The sequence below is a fragment of the Silurus aristotelis genome, assembly GCF_946808225.1.
Source record: "Silurus aristotelis genome assembly, chromosome: 10".
NCBI lineage: Eukaryota > Metazoa > Chordata > Actinopteri > Siluriformes > Siluridae > Silurus > Silurus aristotelis.
This window is the reverse complement of record NC_139583.1, coordinates 406,572-433,082: the sequence shown is the minus strand read 5'-3', so window position 1 is coordinate 433,082 and position 26,511 is coordinate 406,572. Positions and strand designations below refer to the sequence as shown.

At 47.0% G+C, this 26,511-nt stretch overlaps 1 protein-coding gene across 3 annotated transcripts in view; it reads left to right on the top strand.

Moving 5' to 3' along the window:
• Positions 1-26,511, top strand: part of fbn1 (fibrillin 1) — a 126,725-nt gene that overhangs the window by 15,891 nt on the left and 84,323 nt on the right. For all 3 annotated transcript variants that reach the window (XM_083552174.1, XM_083552176.1, XM_083552175.1), the window contains exons 4-6: positions 7,750-7,848; positions 15,510-15,605; positions 17,173-17,268. In XM_083552174.1, the coding sequence (XP_083408300.1) occupies positions 7,750-7,848; positions 15,510-15,605; positions 17,173-17,268 (291 nt within the window). The remainder of the gene's footprint in view (positions 1-7,749; positions 7,849-15,509; positions 15,606-17,172; positions 17,269-26,511) is intronic.

The window sequence follows — 26,511 nt, the reverse complement described above, 5'->3', positions numbered from 1 at the left end:
TACTGTAATGCATTACTAGGTGGATGTCCTGCATCATTAATAAACAAGCTTCAGTTAGTTCAGAATGCCGCAGCAAGAGTTCTTACTAGGTCAAGAAAATACGATCATATAACCCCAATCTTATCGTCCCTACATTGGCTTCCTATTAAGTTTCGAATAGACTACAAACTACTGCTACTCACTTATAAAGCACTAAATGGTTTGGCTCCCATGTATCTATCCAGTCTTTTAACACGCTACAATCCGTCACGCTCCCTGAGATCTCAAAACTCTGGGCTTCTAGTAGTTCCTAGAATAGCAAAGTCCACTAAAGGCGGTAGAGCATTTTCACATTTAGCTCCTAAACTCTGGAATAGTCTTCCTGACAGTGTTCGGGGTTCAGATACACTCTCCCAGTTTAAGTGTAGATTAAAAACATATCTTTTTAGCAAAGCCTACACATAACACACATCACGCACATCACATCACAACCTTGTGCTCCAGAACATCTGATCACATGCACATTATCAACTTGTGCTGTTAATATCATGAACAGCAGCTACGCTAATTCCTCTCCACTGCTTCTCTTTCTCTCCCCATCCCGAGGCTTCCTGAGGTTTGGCCAGCTCCAGTCACGTCCCACCTCGTGAAGATTATGGACCTATGGATGATCATGGAGAAGTAGATGCCGAGTGTTTAAAGGCCCTGGCATGGAGAAGCTGATGCTGGATCTATGATGATCACAAATTGTTCTGTATTGTTGAAAGATTTATGACCAAACTTTTGATGTCACCCATATGAGGATGGGTTCCCCTTTGAGTCTGGTTCCTCTCAAGGTTTCTTCCTCATATCATCTAAGGGAGTTTTTCCTTGCCACTGTCGCCACGGCTGCTCATCAGGGACAAACGCACACCATTCACCTTCACTGTTGTTTTCTGTAAAGCTGCTTTGAGACAATGTCTGTTGTGAAAAGCGCTATACAAATAAACTTGACTTGACTTGACTTAACTTGGTGGAAACTGAAGGAGGAAGAGTGTAGTGTGAGGTTCAGGAAAGAGGTCAGACAGGAGCTCGGTGGTGGTGAAGAGGTGCTGGATGATTGTGGAACTACTGCAGAAGTGATGAGGGAGACAGATGGAAAAGTACTTGGTGTGACATCTGGAAATAGAAAGGAAGACAAGGAGACGTGGTGGTGGAATGAGGAAGTGCAGGGGAGCATAAGGAGAAAGAGGTTGGCAAAACAGAAGTGGGATCGACAGAGTGATGAGAAAAGTAAAGAGAAGTACAAGGAGATGCGGCAGCAGGTAAAGAGGGATGTGGTGAAAGCAAAGGAAAAGGCATATGAGGAGCTATATGAGAGGTTGGACACTAGGGAAGGAGAAAAGGATTTGTACCGATTGGCCAGGCAGAGGGACCGAGCTGGGAAGGATGTGCTGCAAGTTAGAGCAGTAAAGGATGGAGAGGGAAATGTGTTGACTAGTGAGGAGAGTGTGTTAAAAAGATTGAGGGAGTATTTTGAGCAGCTGATGAATGAGGAAAATGAGAGAGAGAGAAGGTTGGATGATGTGGAGATGTGAAGCAGGATGTGGATAGGATTAGTAAGGAGGAAGTGAGAGCAGCGATTAAGAGGATGAAGAATGGAAAGTCGGTTGGACCAGATGACATACCGGTAGAAGCATGGAGATGTTTAGGAGAGATGGCAGTGGAGTTTTTAACCAGATTGTTTAACAGGATTCTGGAAGGGGAGAGGATGCCTGAGGAATGGAGAAGAAGGGTGCTGGTACCGATCTTTAAGAATAAGGGAGATGTGCAGATCTGCAGTAACTACAGGGGAATAAAGTTGATCAGTCGCACCATGAAGTTATGGGAAAGAGTAGTGGAAGCCAGGCTGAAAGAAGAGGTGACCATCTGTGCGCAGCAGTATGGTTTCATGCAGAGGAAGAGCACCACAGACGCCTTATTTGCTTTAAGAATATTGATGAAGAAGTATAGAGAAGGTCAGAAGGAGCTGCATTGTGTGTTTGTGGATTTAGAGAAAGCGTACGACAGGGTGGAGAGAGGAGTTGTGGTATTGTATGAGAAAGTCTGGTGTGTCAGAGAAGTATGTGAGGGTGGTGCAGGACATGTATGAGGACAGTGTGACAGCAGTGAAGTGTTGCATTAGGAATGACAGACTGGTTCAGGATGAAGGTTGGACTGCATCGGCCCTGAGCCCTTTCCTGTTTGCAGTGGTGATGGACAGGTTTGCGGACGAGGTCAGACAGGAGTCTCCCTGGACTATGATGTTTGCGGATGATATTGTGATTTGTGGAGATGAGCCATGGCAAGGTGGAGATATGTGCTGGAGAGAAGGAAAATGAGATTCAGTAGGAGTAAGACAGAGTATATGTGTGTGAATGAGAGAGAGGGCAGTGGGAGTGTGGTGGGGGTGGTGATTGGGAGTGGAGTTTGGTGGGGGTGGTGATAGGGAGTGGAGTGTAGTGGGGTGGTGATAGGGAGTGGAGTGTGGTGGGGGTGGTGATAGGGAGTGGAGTGTGGTGGGGTGGTGATCGGGAGTGGAGTTTGGTGGGGGTGGTGATAGGGAGTGGAGTGTAGTGGGGTGGTGATAGGGAGTGGAGTGTGGTGGGGGTGGTGATCGGGAGTGGAGTGTAGTGGGGTGGTGATAGGGAGTGGAGTGTAGTGGGGTGGTGATAGGGAGTGGAGTGTAGTGGAGGTGATCTGTACTTACAGTGAGAAAAATAAGTATTTGAACACTCTGCTATTTTGCAAGTTCTCCCACTTAGAAATCATGAAGGTGTCTGAAATTGTCATCGTAGGTGCATGTCCACTGTGAGAGACATAATCTAAAAAAAAAATCCAGAAATTACAATATATGATTTTTTAACTATTTATTTGTATGATACAGCTGCAAATAAGTATTTGAACACCTGAGAAAGTCAATGTTAATATTTGGTACAGTAGCCTTTGTTTGCAATTACAGAGGTCAAACGTTTCCTGTAGTTTTTCACCAGGTTTGCACACACTGCAGGAGGGATTTTGGCCCACTCCTCCACACAGATCTTCTCTAGATCAGTCAGGTTTCTGGCCTGTCACTGAGAAACACGGAGTTTGAGCTCCCTCCAAAGATTCTCTATTGGGTTTGGGTCTGGAGACTGGCTAGGCCACGCCAGAACCTTGATATGCTTCTTACAGAGCCACTCCTTGGTTATCCTGGCTGTGTGCTTCGGGTCATTGTCATGTTGGAAGACCCAGCCTCGACCCATCTTCAATGCTCTAACTGAGGGAAGGAGGTTGTTCCCCAAAATCTCGCAATACATGGCCCCGGTCATCCTCTCCTTAATACAGTGCAGTCGCCCTGTCCCATGGGCAGAAAAACACCCCCAAAGCATGATGCTACCACCCCCATGCTTCACAGTAGGGATGGTGTTCTTGGGATGGTACTCATCAATCTTCTTCCTCCAAACACGTTTAGTGAAATTATGACCCAAAAGATCTATTTTGGTCTCATCTGACCACATGACTTTCTCCCATGACTCCTCTGGATCATCCAAATGGTCATTGGCAAACTTAAGACGTGCCTGGACATGTGCTGGTTTAAGCAGGGGAACCTTCCGTGCCATGCATGATTTCAAACCATGACGTCTTAGTGTATTACCAACAGTAACCTTGGAAACGGTGGTCCCAGCTCTTTTCAGGTCATTGATCAGCTCCTCCCGTGTAGTTCTGGGCTGATTTCTCACCTTCCTTAGGATCATTGAGACCCCACGAGGTGAGATCTTGCATGGGGCCCCAGTCCGAGGGAGAAAATAGCAGGGTGTTCAAATACTTATTTTCCTCACTGTATCTTCAGGCTCAGGCTGGAATTCATCTATTTTACACTACACACAATCTGGATGTTTTTGTTTCGCTCCTGGGCACTGAATGATGTCTTGTTTACACTGGACCAGGATCATCAACTGGTTTAGATCTTTGATGTTTTATTGTGTGTGTCCTCATTTAATCCAAGTGTGAGTTTTTTTTATCTGTGCATAAACAAGTTTTTATTATTTACTGTACATACAATGGTATTTATTTATTGATTTTACATTCTTCTTTGACCTATTTACAAAGTTAAATATAGATGTAATTGTCTATTATTTATTTATTTATTTATTTATTTATTTATTTAACCCAGCCATTAGGGGGGGCACAAGCCAGTGCACTCTTAGTGCCGGTCCCAAGCCCGGGTAAATGGGGAGGGTTGCGTTAGGAAGGGCATCCAGCGTAAAACATGTGCCAAATCAAATATGCGGATCACAAATGAGAATTTCATACCGGATCGGTCGAGGCCCGGGTTAACAACGACCGCCACAGGTATCGTTAGCCGACAGGGTACCGGTGGAAACTGGGCTGCTGTTGGCCGAAGGAGGAGAAGGAGAGGAGGAAGACGTCTACAGAGACGGCAGGAAAAGGAGCAGTGTAGGAGAGTAGAGGTTCGGGTTGGTACTTTAAATGTTGGTACTATGACGGGTAAAGGGAGAGAGATAGCTGATATGATGGAGAGGAGAAAGGTAGATATGCTGTGTGTTCAGGAGACCAAGTGGAAAGGGAGTAAGGCCAGGAACATTGGAGGTGGATTTAAACTGTTTTATCATGGTGTGGATGGAAAGAGAAATGGTGTAGGGGTGATTCTGAAGGAAGAGTACAGTAAGAGTGTAGTGGAGGTGAAGAGAGTTTCTGATAGGGTGATGATCGTGAAGGTGGAGGTTGAAGGGATGATGATAAATGTCATCAGTGCCTATGCTCCACAAGTTGGCTGTGAGATGGAGGAGAAGGAAAGATTCTGGAGTGAATTAGATGAAGTGGTAGATGGTGTACCTAGGAAAGAACGATTGGTGATTGGGGCAGACTTTAATGGGCATGTAGGTGAAGGGAACAGAGGTGATGAGGAGGTGATGGGTAGGTATGGTTTTAAGGAGAGGAATGTGGAAGGGCAGATGGTGGTAGATTTTGCAAAAAGGATGGAAATGGCAGTGGTGAACACGTATTTTAAGAAGAAGGAGGATCATAGGGTGACGTATAAGAGTGGAGGAAGGTGCACACAGGTGGATTATGTTCTGTGTAGGAGATGCAACCTGAAGGAGATTGGAGACTGTAAGGTGTTGGCGGGGGACAGTGTAGCTAGACAGCATCGGATGGTGGTCTGTAGGATGGTTTTGGAGGCGAAGAAGAAGAGGAGGAAAGTTAGGTTTGAAAGAAGAATAAGATGGTGGAAACTGAAGGAGGAAGAGTGTAGTGTGAGGTTCAGGGAAGAGGTCAGACAGGGGCTTGGTGGTGGTGAAGAGGTGCCGGATGATTGGGCAACTACTGCAGGAGTGATGAGGAAGGCAGCTAGAAAAGTACTTGGTGTGACATCTGGAAATAGAAAGCAAGACAAGGAGACGTGGTGGTGGAATGAGGAAGTGCAGGAGAGCATTAAGGGAAAGAGGTTGGCAAAACAGAAGTGGGATCGACAGAGTGATGAGAAAAGTAGGCAGGAGTACAAGGAGATGCGGCAGCAGGTGAAGAGGGATGTGGCGAAAGCCAAGGAAAAGGCATATGAGGAGCTGTATAAGAGGTTGGACACTAAGGAAGGAGAAAAGGATTTATACCGATTGGCCAGGCAGAGGGACCGAGCTGGGAAGGATGTACTGCAAGTTAGAGCAATAAAGGATGGAGAGGGAAATGTGTTGACTAGTGAGGAGAGTGTGTTGAGAAGATGGAGGAAGTATTTTGAGCAGCTGATGAATGAGGAAAATCAGAGAGAGAGAAGATTGGAGGATGTGGAGTTGGTGAAGCAGGATGTAGATAGGATTAGTAAGGAGGAAGTGAGAGCAGCGATTAAGAGGATGAAGAATGGAAAGTCGGTTGGACCAGATGACATACCGGTAGAAGCGTGGAGATGTTTAGGAGAGATGGCAGTGGAGTTTTTAACCAGATTGTTTAACAGAATTCTGGAAGGGGAGAGGATGCCTGAGGAATGGAGAAGGAGTGTGCTGGTACCGATCTTTAAGCATAAGGGAGATGTGCAGACCTGCAGTAACTACAGGGGAATTAAGTTGATCAGTCACACCATGAAGTTATGGGAAAGAGTAATGGAAGCCAGGCTGAGAGAAGAGGTGACCATCTGTGAGCAACAGTATGGTTTCATGCCGAGGAAGAGCACCACAGATGCCTTATTTGCTTTGAGGATGTTGATGGAGAAGTATAGAGAAGGACAGAAGGAGCTGCATTGTGTATTTGTGGATTTAGAGAAAGCGTACGACAGGGTACCGAGAGAGGAGTTGTGGTATTGTATGAGGAAGTCAGGTGTGCCAGAGAAGTATGTGAGGGTGGTGCAGGACATGTATGAGGACAGTGTGACGGCAGTGAAGTGTGCAGTAGGTACGACAGACTGGTTCAGGGTGAAGGTTGGACTGCATCAAGGATCGGCCCTGAGCCCTTTCCTGTTTGCAGTGGTGATGGACAGGTTGACGGACGAGGTCAGACAGGAGTCTCCCTGGACTATGATGTTTGCAGATGATATTGTGATTTGTGGTGAGAGTAGAGAGCAGGTTGAGAAGAGCCTGGAGAGGTGGAGATATGCGCTTGAGAGAAGGGGAATGAAAGTCAGTAGGAGTAAGACAGAGTACATGTGTGTGAATGAGAGGGAGGGCAGTGGAGTGATGCGGTTGCAGGGAGAAGAGGTGGAGAAGGTGGAGGAGTTCAGGTACCTGGGGTCAACAGTGCAAAGTAATGGAGAGTGTGTTAGAGAAGTAAAGAAAAGAGTGCAGGCAGGGTGGAGTGGGTGGAGAAGAGTGACAGGAGTGATTTGTGATAGTAGGGTATCTGCAAGAATGAAAGGGAAAGTTTATAGGACTGTGGTGAGACCTGCGATGTTGTATGGATTAGAGACAGTGGCATTGAGTAAAAGACAGGAGGTGGAGCTGGAGGTAGCAGAGCTGAAAATGTTAAGGTTTTCGTTGGGAGTGACGAGGATGGACAAGATTAGAAATGAGTTTATTAGAGGGACAGCACATGTAGGATGTTTTGGTGACAAGGTGAGGGAGGCGAGATTGAGATGGTTTGGACATGTGCAGAGAAGGGACATGAATTATATTGGTAGAAAAATGCTGAAGATGGAGCCACCAGGTAGGAGGAAAAGAGGAAGGCCAAGGAGGAGGTTCATGGATGTGGTGAGGGAAGACATGCAGGTAGTTGGTGTGAAAGAGGCAGATGTAGAGGACAGGGTGGTATGGAGACGGATGATCCGCTGTGGCGACCCCTAATGGGAGCAGCCGAAAGAAGAAGAAGAAGAAGAAGAAGAAGATTTATTTATTTATTTATTTATTTATTTATTTATTTATTTATTTATTTATTTATTTATTCAGTTATTTATTTATCTATGCAACTACTAATTGTTATGGATAGTTTAGGTACTAAAGAGGAATTTTAACATAGTGGCATATAAATAAAGGCCTCTCTCTCTTTTAAATCAAATCAAATCAAATCAAATCAAATGTTATTCATCACATACACATACATACAGGGTATGACATGCAGTGAAATGCTTTATACGACGGTCCGGCATGAGGGAGATAGGATGGGGTAAAAGAAAAGAAGCAAAAAATAAAGTATAAAGTATAAAAAACTATATAAAATTAAATATAACAAATATATTTCTCTCTATATTTACTATATTTCTCTCTCTCTCTCTCTCTCTCTCTCTCTCTCTCTCTCTCTCTCTCTCTCTCTCTCTCTCTCTCTCATTAGCAATCTGCCGCAGTTCCTGTGGTGATGGATTTTGTTCCAGACCAAACATGTGCACCTGCCCAAATGGACAGATCTCTTCATCCTGTGGCTCCAAATCAGGTGTGTGTGTGTGTGTGTGTGTGTGTGTGTGTGTGTGTGTGTGTGTGTGTGTATGTCTGTGTGTGTGTGTGTGTGTGTGTGTGTGTGTGTGTGTGTGTGTGTGTGTGTGTGTCTATGTGTGTGTTCTATTTGCAAAATTAATTTGCTGTAGAATTTGATTCCTACATGATGGATGATGTCATTTCCTGTCCATTACCTCATATTTACTGGGGTCTAATGAGATCAGATGGGGCATAGTCGTTCACCTCCCCGCAGTGTCCCATGGAAAATCTTTACCCTCTCGTTAACACTCCTGGAGGAGAGTGGGTATAAGGGCTAAGAAACGACACAGAAGGCCACTGTAAAAATACGAGCCAAATTGTCTTGCTAGAGGGATTTTAACCCAGTAAGAGTCTAATCTCACCGGACAGATACAAAGTGCCGATAAAAAAATGCAAAGAAAACAAAATGGAGCCACAACATACAGAACCAGGATTCAACCCAAACCGCTCGGACAACGCGGGCCTGAGAGCTATCTCGCCATGAAGGAGCGTGGTCAAAGCGGACTTGTCCGAAGCCACGCTGACGATTTGGTCCCGTCACGTCGTAGAGCAACCTGTCAGGCATTTACTGTTGCTTCATTCAACGTACGGACCCTGGCAGATACCATACATACAAATGGCCACCACATTCGCCATAAGCTGCAGCAGATCATCGCCGGCTACGAGAAGAACTCCATCGACTTCATCGCCATTCAAGAACATCGACTCAAATACAATCATCCGATCAGCTCACAAAAGCACGATAAGTGGACGCTGGTGCACACAAACTCAACCAGTGAGTGCCACGGCGTCGCCGCTCTCTACAGCGCAAGGCTCGCACCACACGTCTATGCGGTGGAGCACAAACCGGACCGCATCATCGCCACACATATAGAAGGCAATCCAAAAATATGCATCATCTCGGCTTATGCTCCCACCAACACATCATCTGATGACGCGAAAGATGCCTTCTATAACGACCTGAGCAACCTCATCTTCCAGATTCAGCCACACACCGTTATCATCATAGCAGGAGACTTTAATGCGCGCATTGGCCTTGACAGCCTCTCGAATCCCTCAGTCGTTGGTCCAGCATGCCTCTACTACCACTCAAATGATAACGGCCAGCTCATGATCGACCTATGCGAAGCAGCAAAACTTCGACCAGCACACTTCCACTTCCAAAACCGCCTCTCACGCCTCATCACATACACCAGCCCAACGGATAAGCGGCACCAACTCGACCACATCATGGTGAGTGCAAAGTGGTGGAAGTCTATCCGCAACTGTCGAGCCTACAACACCATCGACATCGGGTCTGACCACAAAGTGGTGAGTGCACAGTTTCAGATCTCCTTGTGCAGCGCCAAGCGACCACCAGATGGAAGATGCAAGTTCAACTGGGAGAAACTATCCGACCAGAACAACAAGGACAAGTTCAACGTTATGCTGCAAAACAGGTTCAGTTCGCTCATGGTCGAAACGCCGAAGTCAGCAACGCAAATCGAAGAGATCGACAGACGAGCAAACGCGCTAGACACAGCGCTACGTGACACGTGCAAAGAGGTGCTCGGTAAAAACGCCCAAACAAGCACCCAAAGTGGGTGAGCGCTGAATCACTGTCACTCTTAACGGCAACCAACAAGGCGGGCGAACGCTACAAACGAACGCGCCTACAAACCCATAAAGAACTATGGCAACAGATGTTATCGGCATGTTATCGGAAGCCTTCAGTCGCGATCAGTCTACATACCTAGACAACCAGCTCATCGCCCTTGAATTTGCCGACCAGAGACGAGAGAGTGGCAAAACCTGGAAAATCGACCCTACCAAAGTCCGGATGTTGGATGGCTCACTGCCAAAAGGCAAGGACAAGCTGCTTCCTGAGTGGCGTAACAACTTTGACAAGTTGCTCAACAACGCCAACTCTAATGCCGATCTGAGTCGCCATCCAGGACCATCTCCTCCAATCAAAGCCATCAAGACGTTCACACGAAGTGAAATTGCACAGGCAATCGCCGACATGAGTCGCAACAAATCACCCGGACCAGACTACGCCATGACAGCAGAGGCGCTCAAAGACAGTGGCGACTTCATTGTGGCCGAACTGCTCACCATCTGCAACCTCGTCTACAAGAATTGTCACGTGCCCAAACAATAGACCGCAAGCTACAAAAGGGAAACCTCCAACTCATGATGCTCTTGAACCGCATCCGTGACCACATCGACAAGAAGCTACGGAAAAGTCAGGCCAGCTTCTGAAAGGGTCGCAGCTGCATCCAGCAGATCACCATCCTGCGACGCATAATAGACGGGGCGCACTCACAAGACATCCCACTATTCATCACCTTCGTTGACTTCAAGAAGGCTTTCGACTCAATCGACCGAGACATGATGTTCGCAATCCTGCGACATTATGGCATACCCGCGAAGATTGTGGCTGCAATAAGGGTACTGTACGACAAGGCAAAGAGTCAAGTATACGTCCAAGGCCAACTCTCCGAGCCCTTCGACATGACAACTGGAGTGCTACAAGGCGACGTGCTCGCACCATTCCTCTTCGACATCGTGATTGGCTATGTCTCAGAGCGATCAGCAGGAGGGTTTGGATACCTAACGCACAAAGGCAATACCAAGACAAGAGTGGCCGGACACTGCAAAACACAACACGTATACCGGACTACAAACTCAACTATCGTGCCTATGCAGACGACATCACACTACTCGAAAACAGCGCAGCACAGTCCCAGGGACAATTTGACACACTCAAACTGAACGCTGGGCAAGTTGGTCTCAGTATCAGCATCAAGAAGACCAAACAGACCTCAATCTACCCGAAGGCACAGCCGAGACCGAGCCACTTACCATCGATGGCGAAAACATTAAAGTCGTCGACGACTTCGCTCGACTTCTCAACTACACTCCACATCCTACAAATTACACTCTACACACTACACTCCACATCCTACAAATTACACTCTACACACTACACTCCACATCCTACAAATTACACTCTACACTCTACACACTACACTCCACATCCTACAAATTACACTCTACACTCTACACACTACACTCCACATCCTACAAATTACACTCTATACTCTACCCACTACACACTACACTCCACATCCTACAAATTACACTCTACACACTACACTCCACATCCTACAAATTACACTCTACACTCTACACACTACACACTACACACTACACTCCACATCCTACAAATTACACTGTACACACTACACTCCACATCCTACAAATTACACACTACACACTACACTCCACATCCTACAAATTACACACTACACACTACACTCCACATCCTACAAATTACACTCTACACACTACACTCCACATCCTACAAACTCCACATCCTACAAACTCCACATCCTACAAATTACACACTACACACTACACTCCACATCCTACAAATTACACACTACACTCTACACACTACACTCTACATCCTACATATTACACTCTACACTCTACACTCCACAACCTACAAATTACACTCTACACTCTACACTCCACATCCTACAAATTACACACTACACTCTACACACTACACTCCACATCCTACATATTACACTCTACACACTACACACTACACTCCACATCCTACAAATTACACTCTACACATTACACTCCACATCCTACAAATTACACTCTACACACTACACTCCACATCCTACAAATTACACACTACACACTACACTCCACATCCTACAAATTACACACTACACACTACAAACTACACTCTACATCCTACATATTACACTCTACACTCTACACTCCACAACCTACAAATTACACTCTACACTCTACACTCCACATCCTACAAATTACACACTACACTCTACACACTACACTCTACATCCTACATATTATACTCTACACACTACACTCTACACTCCACATCCTACAAATTACACTCTACACACTACACTCCACATCCTACAAATTACACTCTACACACCACACTCCACATCCTACAAATTACACTCTACACACTACACTACACTCCACATCCTACAAATTAAACACTACACACTACACTCCACATCCTACAAATTACACTCTACACACTACACTCCACATCCTACAAATTACACACTACACTCTACACACTACACTCTACATCCTACTTATTACACTCAACACTCTACACACCACAATCCACAACCTACAAATTACACACTACACTCCACATCCTACAAATTACACTCTACACACTACACTCCACATCCTACAAATTACACACTACACACTACACTCCACATCCTTCAAATTACACTCTACACACTACACTCCACATCCTACAAATTACACACTACACTCTACACACTACACTCTACATCCTACATATTACACTCTACACTCTACACAATACACTCCACAACCTACAAATTACACTCCACACTCTACACACTACACTCCAGATCCTACAAATTACACACTACACACTACACTCCAGATCCTACAAATTACACACTACACACTACACTCCACATCCTACAAATTACACACTACACACTACACTCCACATCCTACAAATTACACACTACACACTACACTCCACATCCTACAAATTACACTCTACACACTACACTCCACATCCTACAAATTAAAAATTAAACTCTACACTCCACATCCTACAAATCAAACTTTACACTCTACACACTACACTCTACATCCTACAAATTACACACTACACTCTACACAATACATCCTACAAATTACACACTACACACTACACTCCACATCCTACAAATTACACTCTACACACTACATCCTACAAATTACACTCTACACACTACACACAACACTCCACATCCTACAAATTACACACTACACACAACACTCCACATCCTACAAATTACACTCTACAATCTACACACTACACTCTACATCCTACAAATTACACTCTACACTCTACACACTACACTCCACATCCTACAAATTACACTCTACACTCTACACACTACACTCCACATCCTACAAATTACACTCTACACACTACACTTTACACTCCGCATACTACAAATTACACTCTACACACTACACTTTACACTCCACATACTACAAATTACACTCTACACTCTACACACTACACTCTACATCCTACAAATTACACTCTACACACTACACTACACATTCTACAAATTACACACTACACACAACACTCCACATCCTACAAATTACACTCTACACTCTACACACTACACTCCACATCCTACAAATTACACTCTACACACTACACTTTACACTCCACATACTACAAATTACACTCTACACTCTACACACTACACTCTACATCCTACAAATTACACTCTACACACTACACTACACATTCTACAAATTACACACTACACACAACACTCCACATCCTACAAATTACACTCTACAATCTACACACTACACTCTACATCCTACAAATTACACTCTACACTCTACACACTACACTCCACATCCTACAAATTACACTCTACACTCTACACACTACACTCCACATCCTACAAATTACACTCTACACACTACACTTTACACTCCACATCCTACAAATTACACTCTACACTCTACACACTACACTCCACATCCTACAAATTACACTCTACACACTACACTTTACACTCCACATACTACAAATTACACTCTACACTCTACACACTACACTCTACATCCTACAAATTACACTCTACACACTACACTCCATATCCTACAAATTACACTCTACACACTACATTCTACATTCTACACAGAGTGTAGTATGTAGAGTGTGGGTTGTAGGGTGTAATTTGTAGGATCTAGAATGTAGTGTGTAGAGTGTAGGGTGTAGTGTGTAGAGTTTAATTTGTAGGATGTGGAGTGTAGTGTGTAGAGTGTAGAGTGTAATTTGTAGTATGTGGAGTGTAAAGTGTAGTGTGTAGAGTGTAGTGTGTTGAGTGTAATTTGTAGGATGTAGAGTGTAGTGTGTAGAGTGTAGGGTGTAGTGTGTAGAGTTTAATTTGTAGGATGTGGAGTGTAGTGTGTAGAGTGTAGTGTGTTGAGTGTAATTTGTGGTATGTTGAGTGTAGTGTGTTGAGTGTAATTTGTAGGATGTAGAGTGTAGTGTGTAGAGTGTAGGGTGTAGTGTGTAGAGTTTAATTTGTAGGATGTGGAGTGTAGTGTGTAGAGTGTAGTGTGTTGAGTGTAATTTGTGGTATGTTAAGTGTAGTGTGTTGAGTGTAATTTGTAGGATGTAGAGTGTAGTGTGTAGGGTGTAGTGTGTAGTATGTAGTGCATACATACTACACACTACACCCTACACACTACACACTATACTCTACACATTGCACTCTTCACACTACACCCTACACTCCACACACTACACACTATACACTATACTCTACACACTACTCCCTACACTCTACAGCCTACACCCTATACTCTACACTCTACAGCCTACACCCTATACTCTACACACTACACCTTACACTCTACAGCCTACACCCTATACTCTACACACTACACCTTACACTCTACACTCTACACACTACACCCTATACTCTACACACTACACCCTATACTCTACAGCCTACACCCTATACTCTACACTCTACAGCCTACACCCTATACTCTACACACTACACCCTATACTCTACACACTACACCCTATACTCTACACACTACACCTTACACTCTACACTCTACACACTACACCCTATACTCTACACACTACACCCTATACTCTACAGCCTACACCCTATACTCTACACCCTATACTCTACACACTACACCTTACACTCTACACACTACACCCTATACTCTACACACTACACCCTATACTCTACAGCCTACACCCTATACTCTACACTCTACAGCCTACACCCTATACTCTACACACTACACCCTATACTCTACACACTACACCCTATACTCTACACACTACACCCTATACTCTACACACTACACCTTACACTCTACACTCTACACACTACACCCTATACTCTACACACTACACCCTATACTCTACACACTACACCCTATACTCTACACACTACACCCTACACTCCACACACTACACACTACACCCTATACTCTACACACTACACCCTATACTCTACAGCCTACACCCTATACTCTACACTCTACAGCCTACACCCTATACTCTACACACTACACCCTATACTCTACACACTACACCCTATACTCTACACTCTACAGCCTACACCCTGAAATGAAACATGCCCTCTCTTTGTTAAAGTGTTAATAATAATTTATAAATCTTTACTATCATGAAAGCCACAGAATTGTGTTGAGAAATAAACTCATAATGTCATCATGTCGGTATGTGTGACACAAAGTGCAGAGAAAAAATCCCTGCAGATGTTTTATAACAAACTGATCCCTGGGCCTTAACACCCATATTACACTCAGTCTCTACAAGCGTGTGTGTGCGTGTGTGTGCGTGCGTGTTCGTGTGTGTGTGCATGTGTGCGTGTGTGTGTTTGAGTGTGTGTGTGTGTGTGTGTGTGTGTAGGTATATAAGTATGTGTGCAAATGAGTGTGTGTGCATGTGTATGTATGTGTGTGTGAGTGTGTGTGTGTGTGTGTGCAAGCAAGTGTGTGTATAATATATTTTCTCTGTTGCAGTTCAAAACTGTAATATTCGGTGTATAAATGGTGGAACTTGTGCTGAAGATCAGTGTCTGTGTCAGAAAGGATACACTGGAGCTCACTGCGGCCAGCGTAAGAACCTTCGTTATCATCACCACCATCATCACCACCATCATCAATATCATCATCACCATTTAATTCAATTAATTTCATGTTTATTTGTATTGAGTTTTTAATAATGAACATTGTCTCAGAGCAGCTTTACACAGATAATGTGGAGATAAAAATGAATAAGTTCTTTATAAGTGTAAGTTTGTCCCTGATGAACAAGTCGGTGGAGACTGTGGTGAAGGAAAAACTCCCTGAGATGCAGAAGGAAGAAACCTTGAGAGGAACCAGACTCAAGAAGGAACCTCATCCTCATCTGGGTTCCACCAAATGTCCATTTATTACAGATAAACGATGTTGAGGTGCAGTGATGGAGATCAGAGCAAACTGTAGTCCTGAGTCAGTGTAGCAGACTGTTTACATTAATTACAGTCCAAATCCTCAATTCTCCTGATCCAGAGGCAGACCTGGACGAAGTGGGAAGATTCACGGAGGGAAGAGGAGCAGGAACAGTGATCACTGGAACCTCAGGAGCATGTTTATCTCCGCCGAGAGAGAGAGAGAGAGAGAGAGAGAGAGAGAGAGAGAGAGAGAGAGAGAGAAGAATTTGGATTATTACGTGTCCTGAGTGAACATGTGAGAGTGAGGAGACAGCAGCATCCAAATATCCTGGTTTACCAAACACTCGCTATCCATGATCCCTCCAGATCTGTTCCTTTATCTGATCCTCATCATCTTCATCACCATTATCACCATCATAATCATCATCACCATCACCACCACATCATCATCTTTATCATTATCATCATCATCATCACCCTCACCAACATTAGCACCATCATCATCACCAGCATCATTATCACCTTCTCTGCTTTAAGACAATGTCTGTTGTGAAAAGCGCTATAGAAATAAACTTGATTTGGGTCCCTTACGAGGGAAATATCAAGGTCCGTGACGTTGGAGTGACGTGGGGCCGCCTTCCCGTGGGCTCACCACCTGCAGGAGGGACCGTAAGGGACGGTGATGTGAAGGTTGGGCAGCAGTCGAAGGCGGGGGTCTGCTTAGACTGCTGCCCCCGCGACCCGAATTACGGATAAGCGGGAGAAAATGAATGAATGAATGAATTATTGACTTGACTTTATCACCATCATTATTAAAACCACATTCATCATCATCATCATCATCATCAGATTGTCAGCATTTGCTTGAATCTGTTTTAGAATATTCATGGATCAGATCAGAGCTACTCGTCTCCACCTCTTTTCTTTATAAGGAAACTTGTGCTTTAGAGTTGGATTGGTGGGGGGGGGGGATTAGTTTAGCAGATTTCATAGCAGATTCATTCTGCAGGCAACAAACAAAACTTTGATTTCATTTCATTTTAAATTGACACACAGTGTAACCTCTGACCTTACAGTACTCATGTGATTAGTGTTGTCATGGTAACATGTAGCATATGGTTTAGTTTATAACTTTATTCATTCTGCAATAATTAAGTCTAATGCTATATTCTTTGTGTGTGTGTGTGTGTGTGTGTGTGTGTGTGTGTGTGTGTGTGTGTGTGTGTGTGTGTGTGTTTGCGTGTGTGTAGCCGTGTGTGAGTCAGGATGTTTGAATGGAGGAAGGTGTGTTGCCCCGAACCGCTGTGTGTGTACGTATGGATTTACTGGAGCTCAGTGTGAACGAGGTAAGACTCAACACCGCTCTCATTCCATCACAAATATAAACCTTTATCCCTTTTCTGTCATGTTGCCCATGATGCTGATGCAGCTTGTTGCCATGGTGATGCTGATGCAGCTTGTTGCCATGGTGATACTATGCAGTTTTTTGCTACACCAGGTCTAAAGAACATTGTACATGGGGGAGACAGTGTTGGTTCCTGAAGTCATAAGTTCTACAGAATGGAACTTTTGGAATCACATTCATTTGTGGGCTGTGGAGAAGGTAGATTCTAAATTGGGAAAGTTCTGAAGATATAATATGGAGAACTTAAAAAGATTGTTGACTCAAGCAGTCAGGATTCTAGAGAACGTGATTGAGAGAGTAGGTGTTTTTGTGAACTGAAGGTTTCAAAATCTAGAGATGGATCTAGAGGACATGTGTCCTAGCAAACCTTAACTATGGAGATAGTGCTGGTTGTGGAAAGTGTATATAATATCTGATATCTGTGGTTTGTGTTCAACATCTGACCTGATAAGCATGGGTCAGTTCTGATAACATCCATCCTGAAGAAGGTAGAAATTGTTTAGATCCACATGTTCATGTGTCTGATCTGGAAACCTTGAACTCTGATCAATTTAATGTAGGAAGATGTTTTCATTATGTGGTGTTCTAGAGATAATAGAATAATATCCAGAGAACATGAGATTTGTAGAGTTCTGTATTTAAAGAAAACAAGTGTCCTGACTGTTTTGAGTTTCAGAGAGTAAATGGGCTGAAAGTGTATCGTCTAGAGTCAATGAAAAATGAGTTCTGTATGATCAGCTATGATTCAGAAGAATGAAGGTCAGGATGAGAAGGCTGAGCAGAACATTAGTTCTGAAACAGAGCGATTTGTATATAATTCTGGACTTGTGCAGATGAGTCCTTGCATGTGAATCTGTGAGACAGTGAGACAATGTTGAGGGCTTCATCATGTTTTTTTCAGCTTGGTTTTTTCCCCCAAGCTGCTTTTTGAGTTCTGTCATGTGTTTGGACTCGTCCCTCTGTTCAGACCCGATCTAATACAGATGTGCCAGAACAGGGTGTGCGACTGAAAGATACACTGCTATGTTTGTTTGGTACCATGTGCTTCTCGTTACAATACATATTTACAATGAAATGCCCAAAACAAACCAAATCTGTGTGTGTGTGTGTGTGTGTGTGTGTGTGTGTGTGTGTGTGTGTGTGTGTGTGTGTGTGTGTGTGTGTGTGTGTGTGTGTGAGGCAAAAACATCCAGTTTCACCAGGAACTATTCAACTAGAGAATTGTGAACAGGAGGAGTGTGTAGAAGTGTGTGTACAGGAGTGTGTAATGGGGAGTGTGTACAGGAGTAGTATGTTAAAGAGTGTGTACAGGAGTGTGAACAAGAGGAGTGTGTATAGGAGGAGTGTGTACAGGAGTGTGAACAGAAGGAGTGTGTACAGGAGTGTGAACAGGAGGAGTGTGTACAGGAGGAGTGTGTACAGGAGTGTGTACAGGAGTGTGTACAGGAGGAGTGTGAAAAGGAGGAGTGTGTACAGGAGGAGTGTGTTCAGATGTGTGTACAGGAGTGTGAACAGAAGGAGTGTGTAATGAAGTGTGTGTACAGGAGTGTGTACAGAAGTAGTGTGTAATTGGAAGTGTGTACAGGAGGAGTGTGTACAGGAGTGTGTACAGGAGGAGTGTGTACAGAAGTGTGTACAGGAGGGGTGTGTACAGGAGTGTGTACAGTTGGAGTGTGTACAGTTGGAGTGTGTACAGTTGGAGTGTGTACAGTTGGAGTGTGAACATGAGTGTGTACAGTAGCATTGTGTAGAGTAAAAGTGTGTACAGGAGGAGTGTGATTAGAAGAAGTGTGTACAGGAGTGTGTACAGGAGTGTGTAAAGAGGAGTGTGTACAGGAGGAGTGTGTACAGTAGGAAAGTGTACAGGAAGAGTGTATAGGGGAGTGTGTAAAGGGGAGTGTGTACATGAGGAGTGTGTACAGTAGGAGTGTGTACAGTAGGAGTGTGTACAGGGGAGTGTATACAGAAGGAGTGTGTACATGAGGAGTGTGCACATGAGGAGTGTGTACAGGAGTGTGTAAAGGGGAGTATGTAAAGGGGAGTGTATACAGGAGGAGTGTGTACAGTAGGAGTGTGTACAGTAGGAGTGTGTACAGGGGAGTGTATACAGGAGGAGTGTGTACATGAGGAGTGTGCACATGAGGAGTGTGTACAGGAGTGTGTACAGTAGGAGTGTGTACATGAGGAGTGTGTACATGAGGAGTGTGTACAGGAGTGTGTAAAGGGGCGTGTGTACAGAGGGAGTGTGTAAAGGGGAGTGTGTACAGGAGGAGTGTGTACAGAAGGAGTGTGTAAAGGGGAGTGTGTACAGGAGAAGTGTGTACAGTAGAAATGTGTACAGGAGGAGTGTGTACAGTAGGAGTGTGTACAGGAGTGTGTACAGTTGGAGTGTGTACAGTTGGAGTGTGTACAGTTGGAGTGTGTACAGTAGTAGTATGTACAGAAGGAGTGTATTAGAGAGTGTGTAATGGATTGTGTACAGGAGGAGGGTGTACAGGAGTGTGTACATATGGATGTTGTCTAGGGGTGAGGAGGTGTGGTGTAGAATGAGAGGGTGTATTGTAGGGGTGAGGGGGTGTGGTGTAAAATGAGAGGGTGTATTGTAGGGGTGAGGGGGTGTGGTGTAGAATGAGAGGGTGTATTGTAGGTGTGAGGGGGTGTGGTGTAGAATGAGAGGGTGTACAGTAGGGGTGAGCGGGTGTGGTGTGGAATGAGAGGGTGTACAGTAGGGGTGAGGGGGTGTGGTGTAGAATGAGAGGGTGTATGGTAGGGGTGAGGGGGTGTAGTGTAGAATGAGAGGGTGTATTGTAGGGGTGAGGGGGTGTGGTGTAGAATAAGAGGGTCTACAGTAGGGGTAAGGGGGTGTGGTGTAGAATGAGAGGGTGTACAGTAGGGGTGAGCAGGTGTGGTGTGAAATGAGAGGGTGTACAGTAGGGGTGAGTGGGTGTGGTGTAGAATGAGAGGGTGTACAGTAGGGGTAAGGGCGTGTGGTGTGAAATGAGAGGGTGTACAATAGGGGTGAGGGGGTGTGGTGTAGAATGAGAGGGTGTACAGTAGGGGTGAGGGGGTGTGGTGTAGAATGAGAGCATATACAGTAGGGGTGAGGGGGTGTGGTGTAGAATGAGAGGGTGTACAGTAGGGGTGGGGGGGTGTGGTGTAGAATGAGAGGATGTACAGTAGGGGTGAGGGGGTGTGGTGTAGAATGAGAGCGTGTACAGTATGGGTGAGGGGGTGTGGTGTAGAATGAGAGGGTGTACAGTAGGGGTGAGGGGGTGTGGTGTAGTTTGAGAGGGTGTACAGTAGGGGTGAGGGGGTGTGGTGTAGAATGAGAGCGTGTACAGTAGGGGTGAGGGGGTGTGGTGTAGAATGAGAGGGTGTACAGTAGGGGTGGGGGGGTGTGGTGTAGTTTGAGAGGGTGTACAGTAGGGGTGAGGGGGTGTGGGGTAGAATGAAAGGGTGTATTGTAATGGTGAGGCGGTGTGGTGTAGAATGAGAGGGTGTACAATAGGGGTGAGGGGGTGTGGTGTAGAATGAGAGGGTGTACAGTAGGGGTGAGGGGGTGTGGTGTAGATTGAGAGGGTGTACAGTAGGGGTGAGGGGGTGTGGTGTAGAATGAGAGCATGTACAGTAGGGGTGAGGGGGTGTGGTGTAGAATGAGAGGGTGTACAGTAGGGGTGAGGGGGTGTGGGGTAGAATGAAAGGGTGTACAGTAGGGGTGAGGGGGTGTGGTGTAGAATGAGAGGGTGTACAGTAGGGGTGAGGGGGTGTGGTTTAGAATGAGAGAGTGTACAGTAGGGGTGAGGGGGTGTGGTGTAGAATGAGAGCATGTACAGTAGGGGTGAGGGGGTGTGGTGTAGAATGAGAGGATGTACAGTAGGGGTGAGGGGGTGGGGTGTAGAATGAGAGGGTGTACAGTAGGGGTGAGGGGGTGTGGTTTAGAATGAGGGGGTGTACAGTACGGGTGAGGGGGTGTGGTTTAGAATGAGGGGGTGTACAGTGGGGGGGGGGGTGTGGGGTAGAATGAAAGGGTGTACTGTAGGGGTGAGGCGGTGTGGTGTAGAATGAGAGGGTGTACAGTAGGGGTGGGGGGGTGTGGTGTAGAATGAGAGGGTGTACAGTAGGGGTGAGGGGGTGTGGGGTAGAATGAAAGGGTGTACAGTAGGGGTGAGGGGGTGTGGTGTAAAATGAGAGGGTGTACAGTACGGGTGGGGGGGTGTGGTGTAGGATGAGAGGGTGTACAGTAGGGGTGAGGGGGTGTGGTTTAGAATGAGGGGGTGTACAGTACGGGTGAGGGGGTGTGGTTTAGAATGAGGGGGTGTACAGTAGGGGTGAGGGGGTGTGGGGTAGAATGAAAGGGTGTACTGTAGGGGTGAGGCGGTGTGGTGTAGAATGAGAGGGTGTACAGTAGGGGTGGGGGGGTGTGGTGTAGAATGAGAGGGTGTACAGTAGGGGTGAGGGGGTGTGGGGTAGAATGAAAGGGTGTACAGTAGGGGTGAGGGGGTGTGGTGTAAAATGAGAGGGTGTACAGTACGGGTGGGGGGGTGTGGTGTAGGATGAGAGGGTGTACAGTAGGGGTGAGGGGGTGTGGGGTAGAGTGAAAGGGTGTACAGTAGGGGTGAGGGGGTGTGGTGTAAAATGAGAGGGTGTACAGTAGGGGTAAGGGCGTGTGGTGTAGAATGAGAGGGTGTACAGTAGGGGTGAGGGGGTGTGGTGTAGAATGAGAGGGTGTACAGTAGGGGTGAGGGGGTGTGGTGTAGTTTGAGAGGGTGTACAGTAGGGGTGAGGGGGTGTGGTGTAGAATGAGAGGGTGTACAGTACGGGTGAGGGGGTGTGGTGTAGAATGAGAGGGTGTACAGTAGGGGTGGGGGGGTGTGGTGTAGAATGAGAGCATGTACAGTAGGGGTGAGGGGGTGTGGTGTAGAATGAGAGGGTGTACAGTAGGGGTGAGGGGGTGTGGGGTAGAATGAGAGGGTGTACAATAGGGGTGAGGGGGTGTGGTGTAGAATGAGAGGGTGTACAGTAGGGGTGAGGGGGTGTGGTGTAGATTGAGAGGGTGTACAGTAGGGGTGAGGGGGTGTGGTGTAGAATGAGAGCATGTACAGTAGGGGTGAGGGGGTGTGGTGTAGAATGAGAGGGTGTACAGTAGGGGTGAGGGGGTGTGGTTTAGAATGAGGGGGTGTACAGTACGGGTGAGGGGGTGTGGTTTAGAATGAGGGGGTGTACAGTAGGGGTGAGGGGGTGTGGGGTAGAATGAAAGGGTGTACTGTAGGGGTGAGGCGGTGTGGTGTAGAATGAGAGGGTGTACAGTAGGGGTGGGGGGGTGTGGTGTAGAATGAGAGGGTGTACAGTAGGGGTGAGGGGGTGTGGTGTAAAATGAGAGGGTGTACAGTATAGGTGAGGGGGTGTGGGGTAGAATGAAAGGGTGTACAGTAGGGGTGAGGGGGTGTGGTGTAAAATGAGAGGGTGTACAGTACGGGTGGGGGGGTGTGGTGTAGAATGAGAGGGTGTACAGTAGGGGTGAGGGGGTGTGGTGTAGAATGAGAGGGTGTATTGTAGGGGTGAGGGGGTGTGGTGTAGAATGAGAGGGTGTATTGTAGGGGTGAGGGGGTGTGGTGTAGAATGAGAGGGTGTATTGTAGGGGTGAGGGGGTGTGGTGTAAAATGAGAGGGTGTACAGTAGGGGTGAGCGGGTGTGGTGTGGAATGAGAGGGTGTACAGTAGGGGTGAGGGGGTGTGGTGTAGAATAAGAGGGTGTATTGCAGGGGTGAGGGGTGTAGTGTAGAATGAGAGGGTGTATTGTAGGGGTGAGGGGGTGTGGTGTAGAATAAGAGGGTCTACAGTAGGGGTGAGGGGGTGTGGTGTAGAATGAGAGGGTGTACAGTAGGGGTGAGCAGGTGTGGTGTGAAATGAAAGGGTGTACAGTAGGGGTGAGTGGGTGTGGTGTAGAATGAGAGGGTGTACAGTAGGGGTAAGGGCGTGTGGTGTGAAATGAGAGGGTGTACAGTAGGGGTGAGGGGGTGTGGTGTAGAATGAGAGGGTGTACAGTAGGGGTGAGGGGGTGTGGTGTAGAATGAGAGCGTGTACAGTATGGGTGAGGGGGTGTGGTGTAGAATGAGAGGGTGTACAGTAAGGGTGGGGGGGTGTGGTGAAGAATGAGAGCGTGTACAGTAGGGGTGAGGGGGTGAGGTGTAGAATGAGAGGGTGTACAGTAGGGGTGGGGGGGTGTGGTGTAGTTTGAGAGGGTGTACAGTAGGGGTGAGGGGGTGTGGGGTAGAATGAAAGGGTGTATTGTAATGGTGAGGCGGTGTGGTGTAGAATGAGAGGGTGTACAGTAGGGGTGAGGGGGTGTGGTGTAGAATGAGAGGGTGTACAGTAGGGGTGAGGGGGTGTGGTGTAGAATGAGAGGGTGTACAGAAGGGGTGTGGGGGTGTGGTGTAGAATGAGAGCATGTACAGTAGGGGTGAGGGGGTGTGGTGTAGAATGAGAGGGTGTACAGTAGGGGTGAAGGGGGTGTGGGGTAGAATGAAAGGGTGTACAGTAGGGGTGAGGGGGTGTGGTGTAAAATGAGAGGGTGTACAGTAGGGGTAAGGGCGTGTGGTGTAGAATGGGAGGGTGTACAGTAGGGGTGAGGGGGTGTGGTGTAAAATGAGAGGGTGTACATTAGGGGTAAGGGCGTGTGGTGTAGAATGAGAGGGTGTACAGTAGGGGTGAGGGGGTGTGGTGTAAAATGAGAGGGTGTACAGTAGGGGTGAGGGGGTGTGGGGTAGAATGAAAGGGTGTACAGTAGGGGTGAGGGGGTGTGGTGTAAAATGAGAGGGTGTACAATACGGGTGGGGGGTGTGGTGTAGAATGAGAGGGTGTACAGTAGGGGTAAAGGGGGTGTGGTGTAGAATGAGAGGGTGTATTGTAGGGGTGACGGGGTGTGGTGTAGAATGAGAGGGTGTATTGTAGGGGTGAGGGGGTGTGGTGTAGAATGAGAGGGTGTACAGTAGCGGTGAGCGGGTGTGGTGTGGAATGAGAGGGTGTACAGTAGGGGTGAGGGGGTGTGGTGTAGAATGAGAGGGTGTATTGTAGGGGTGAGGGGGTGTAGTGTAGAATGAGAGGGTGTATTGTAGGGGTGAGGGGGTGTGGTGTAGAATAAAAGGGTCTACAGTAGGGGTGAGGGCGTGTGGTGTAGAATGAGAGGGTGTACAGTAGGGGTAAGCAGGTGTGGTGTGAAATGAGAGGGTGTACAGTAGGGGTGAGTGGGTGTGGTGTAGAATGAGAGGGTGTACAGTAGGGGTAAGGGCGTGTGGTGTGAAATGAGAGGGTGTACAGTAGGGGTGAGGGGGTGTGGTGTAGAATGAGAGGGTGTACAGTAGGGGTGGGGGGGTGTGGTGTAGTTTGAGAGGGTGTACAGTAGGGGTGAGTGGGTGTGGTGTAGAATGAGAGCATGTACAGTATGGGTGAGGGGGTGTGGTGTAGAATGAGAGGGTGTACAGTAGGGGTGGGGGGGTGTGGTGTAGTTTGAGAGGGTGTACAGTAGGGGTGAGGGGGTGTGGTGTAGAATGAAAGCGTGTACAGTAGGGGTGAGGGGGTGTGGTGTAGAATGAGAGGGTGTACAGTAGGGGTGGGGGTGTGTGGTGTAGTTTGAGAGGGTGTACAGTAAGGGTGAGGGGGTGTGGGGTAGAATGAGAGGGTGTACAGTAGGGGTGAGCAGGTGTGGTGTGAAATGAAAGGGTGTACAGTAGGGGTGAGTGGGTGTGGTGTAGAATGAGAGGGTGTACAGTAGGGGTAAGGGCGTGTGGTGTGAAATGAGAGGGTGTACAGTAGGGGTGAGGGGGTGTGGTGTAGAATGAGAGGGTGTACAGTAGGGGTGAGGGGGTGTGGTGTAGAATGAGAGCATGTACAGTAGGGGTGAGGGGGTGTGGTGTAGAATGAGAGGGTGTACAGTAGGGGTAAGGGGGGGTGGTGTAGAATGAGAGGGTGTACAGTAGGGGTGAGGGGGTGTGGTGTAGAATGAGAGCGTGTACAGTACGGGTGAGGGGGTGTGGTGTAGAATGAGAGCGTGTACAGTACGGGTGAGGTGTGTGGTTTAGAATGAGAGGGTGTACAGTAGGGGTGAGGGGGTGTGGGGTAGAATGAAAGGGTGTACTGTAGGGGTGAGGCGGTGTGGTGTAGAATGAGAGGGTGTACAGTAGGGGTGGGGGGGTGTGGTGTAGAATGAGAGGGTGTACAGTAGGGGTGAGGGGGTGTGGTGTAGAATGAGAGGGTGTACAGTAGGGGTGAGGGGGTGTGGTGTAGAATGAGAGCGTGTACAGTACGGGTGAGGGGGTGTGGTGTAGAATGAGAGGGTGTACAGTAGGGGTGAGGGGGTGTGGGGTAGAATGAAAGGGTGTACATTAGGGGTGAGGGGGTGTGGTGTAAAATGAGAGGGTGTACAGTAGGGGTAAGGGCGTGTGGTGTAGAATGAGAGGGTGTTCAGTAGGGGTGAGGGGGTGTGGTGTAAAATGAGAGGGTGTACAGTAGGGGTAAGGGCGTGTGGTGTAGAATGAGAGGGTGTACAGTAGGGGTGAGGGGGTGTGGTGTAGAATGAGAGGGTGTACAGTAGGGGTGAGGGCGTGTGGTGTAGAATGAGAGGGTTACAGTACGGGTGAGGGGGTGTGGTGTAGAATGAGAGGGTGTACAGTAGGGGTGAGGGGGTGTGGTGTAGAATGAGAGGGTGTACAGTAGGGGTGAGGGGGTGTGGTGTAGAATGAGAGCATGTACAGTAGGGGTGAGGGGGTGTGGTGTAGAATGAGAGGATGTACAGTAGGGGTGAGGGGGTGTGGTGTAGAATGAGAGGGTGTACAGTAGGGGTGAGGGGGTGTGGTGTAGAATGAGAGCATGTACAGTAGGGGTGAGGGGGTGTGGTGTAGAATGAGAGGGTGTACAGTAGGGGTGGGGGGGTGTGGTGTAGAATGAGAGGGTGTACAGTATGGGTGAGGGGGTGTGGTGTAGAATGAGAGGGTGTACAGTAGGGGTGAGGGGGTGTGGTGTAGAATGAGAGGGTGTACAGTAGGGGTGAGGGGGTGTGGTGTAGAATGAGAGCATGTACAGTAGGGGTGAGGGGGTGTGGTGTAGAATGAGAGGATGTACAGTAGGGGTGAGGGGGTGTGGTGTAGAATGAGAGGGTGTACAGTAGGGGTGAGGGGGTGTGGTGTAGA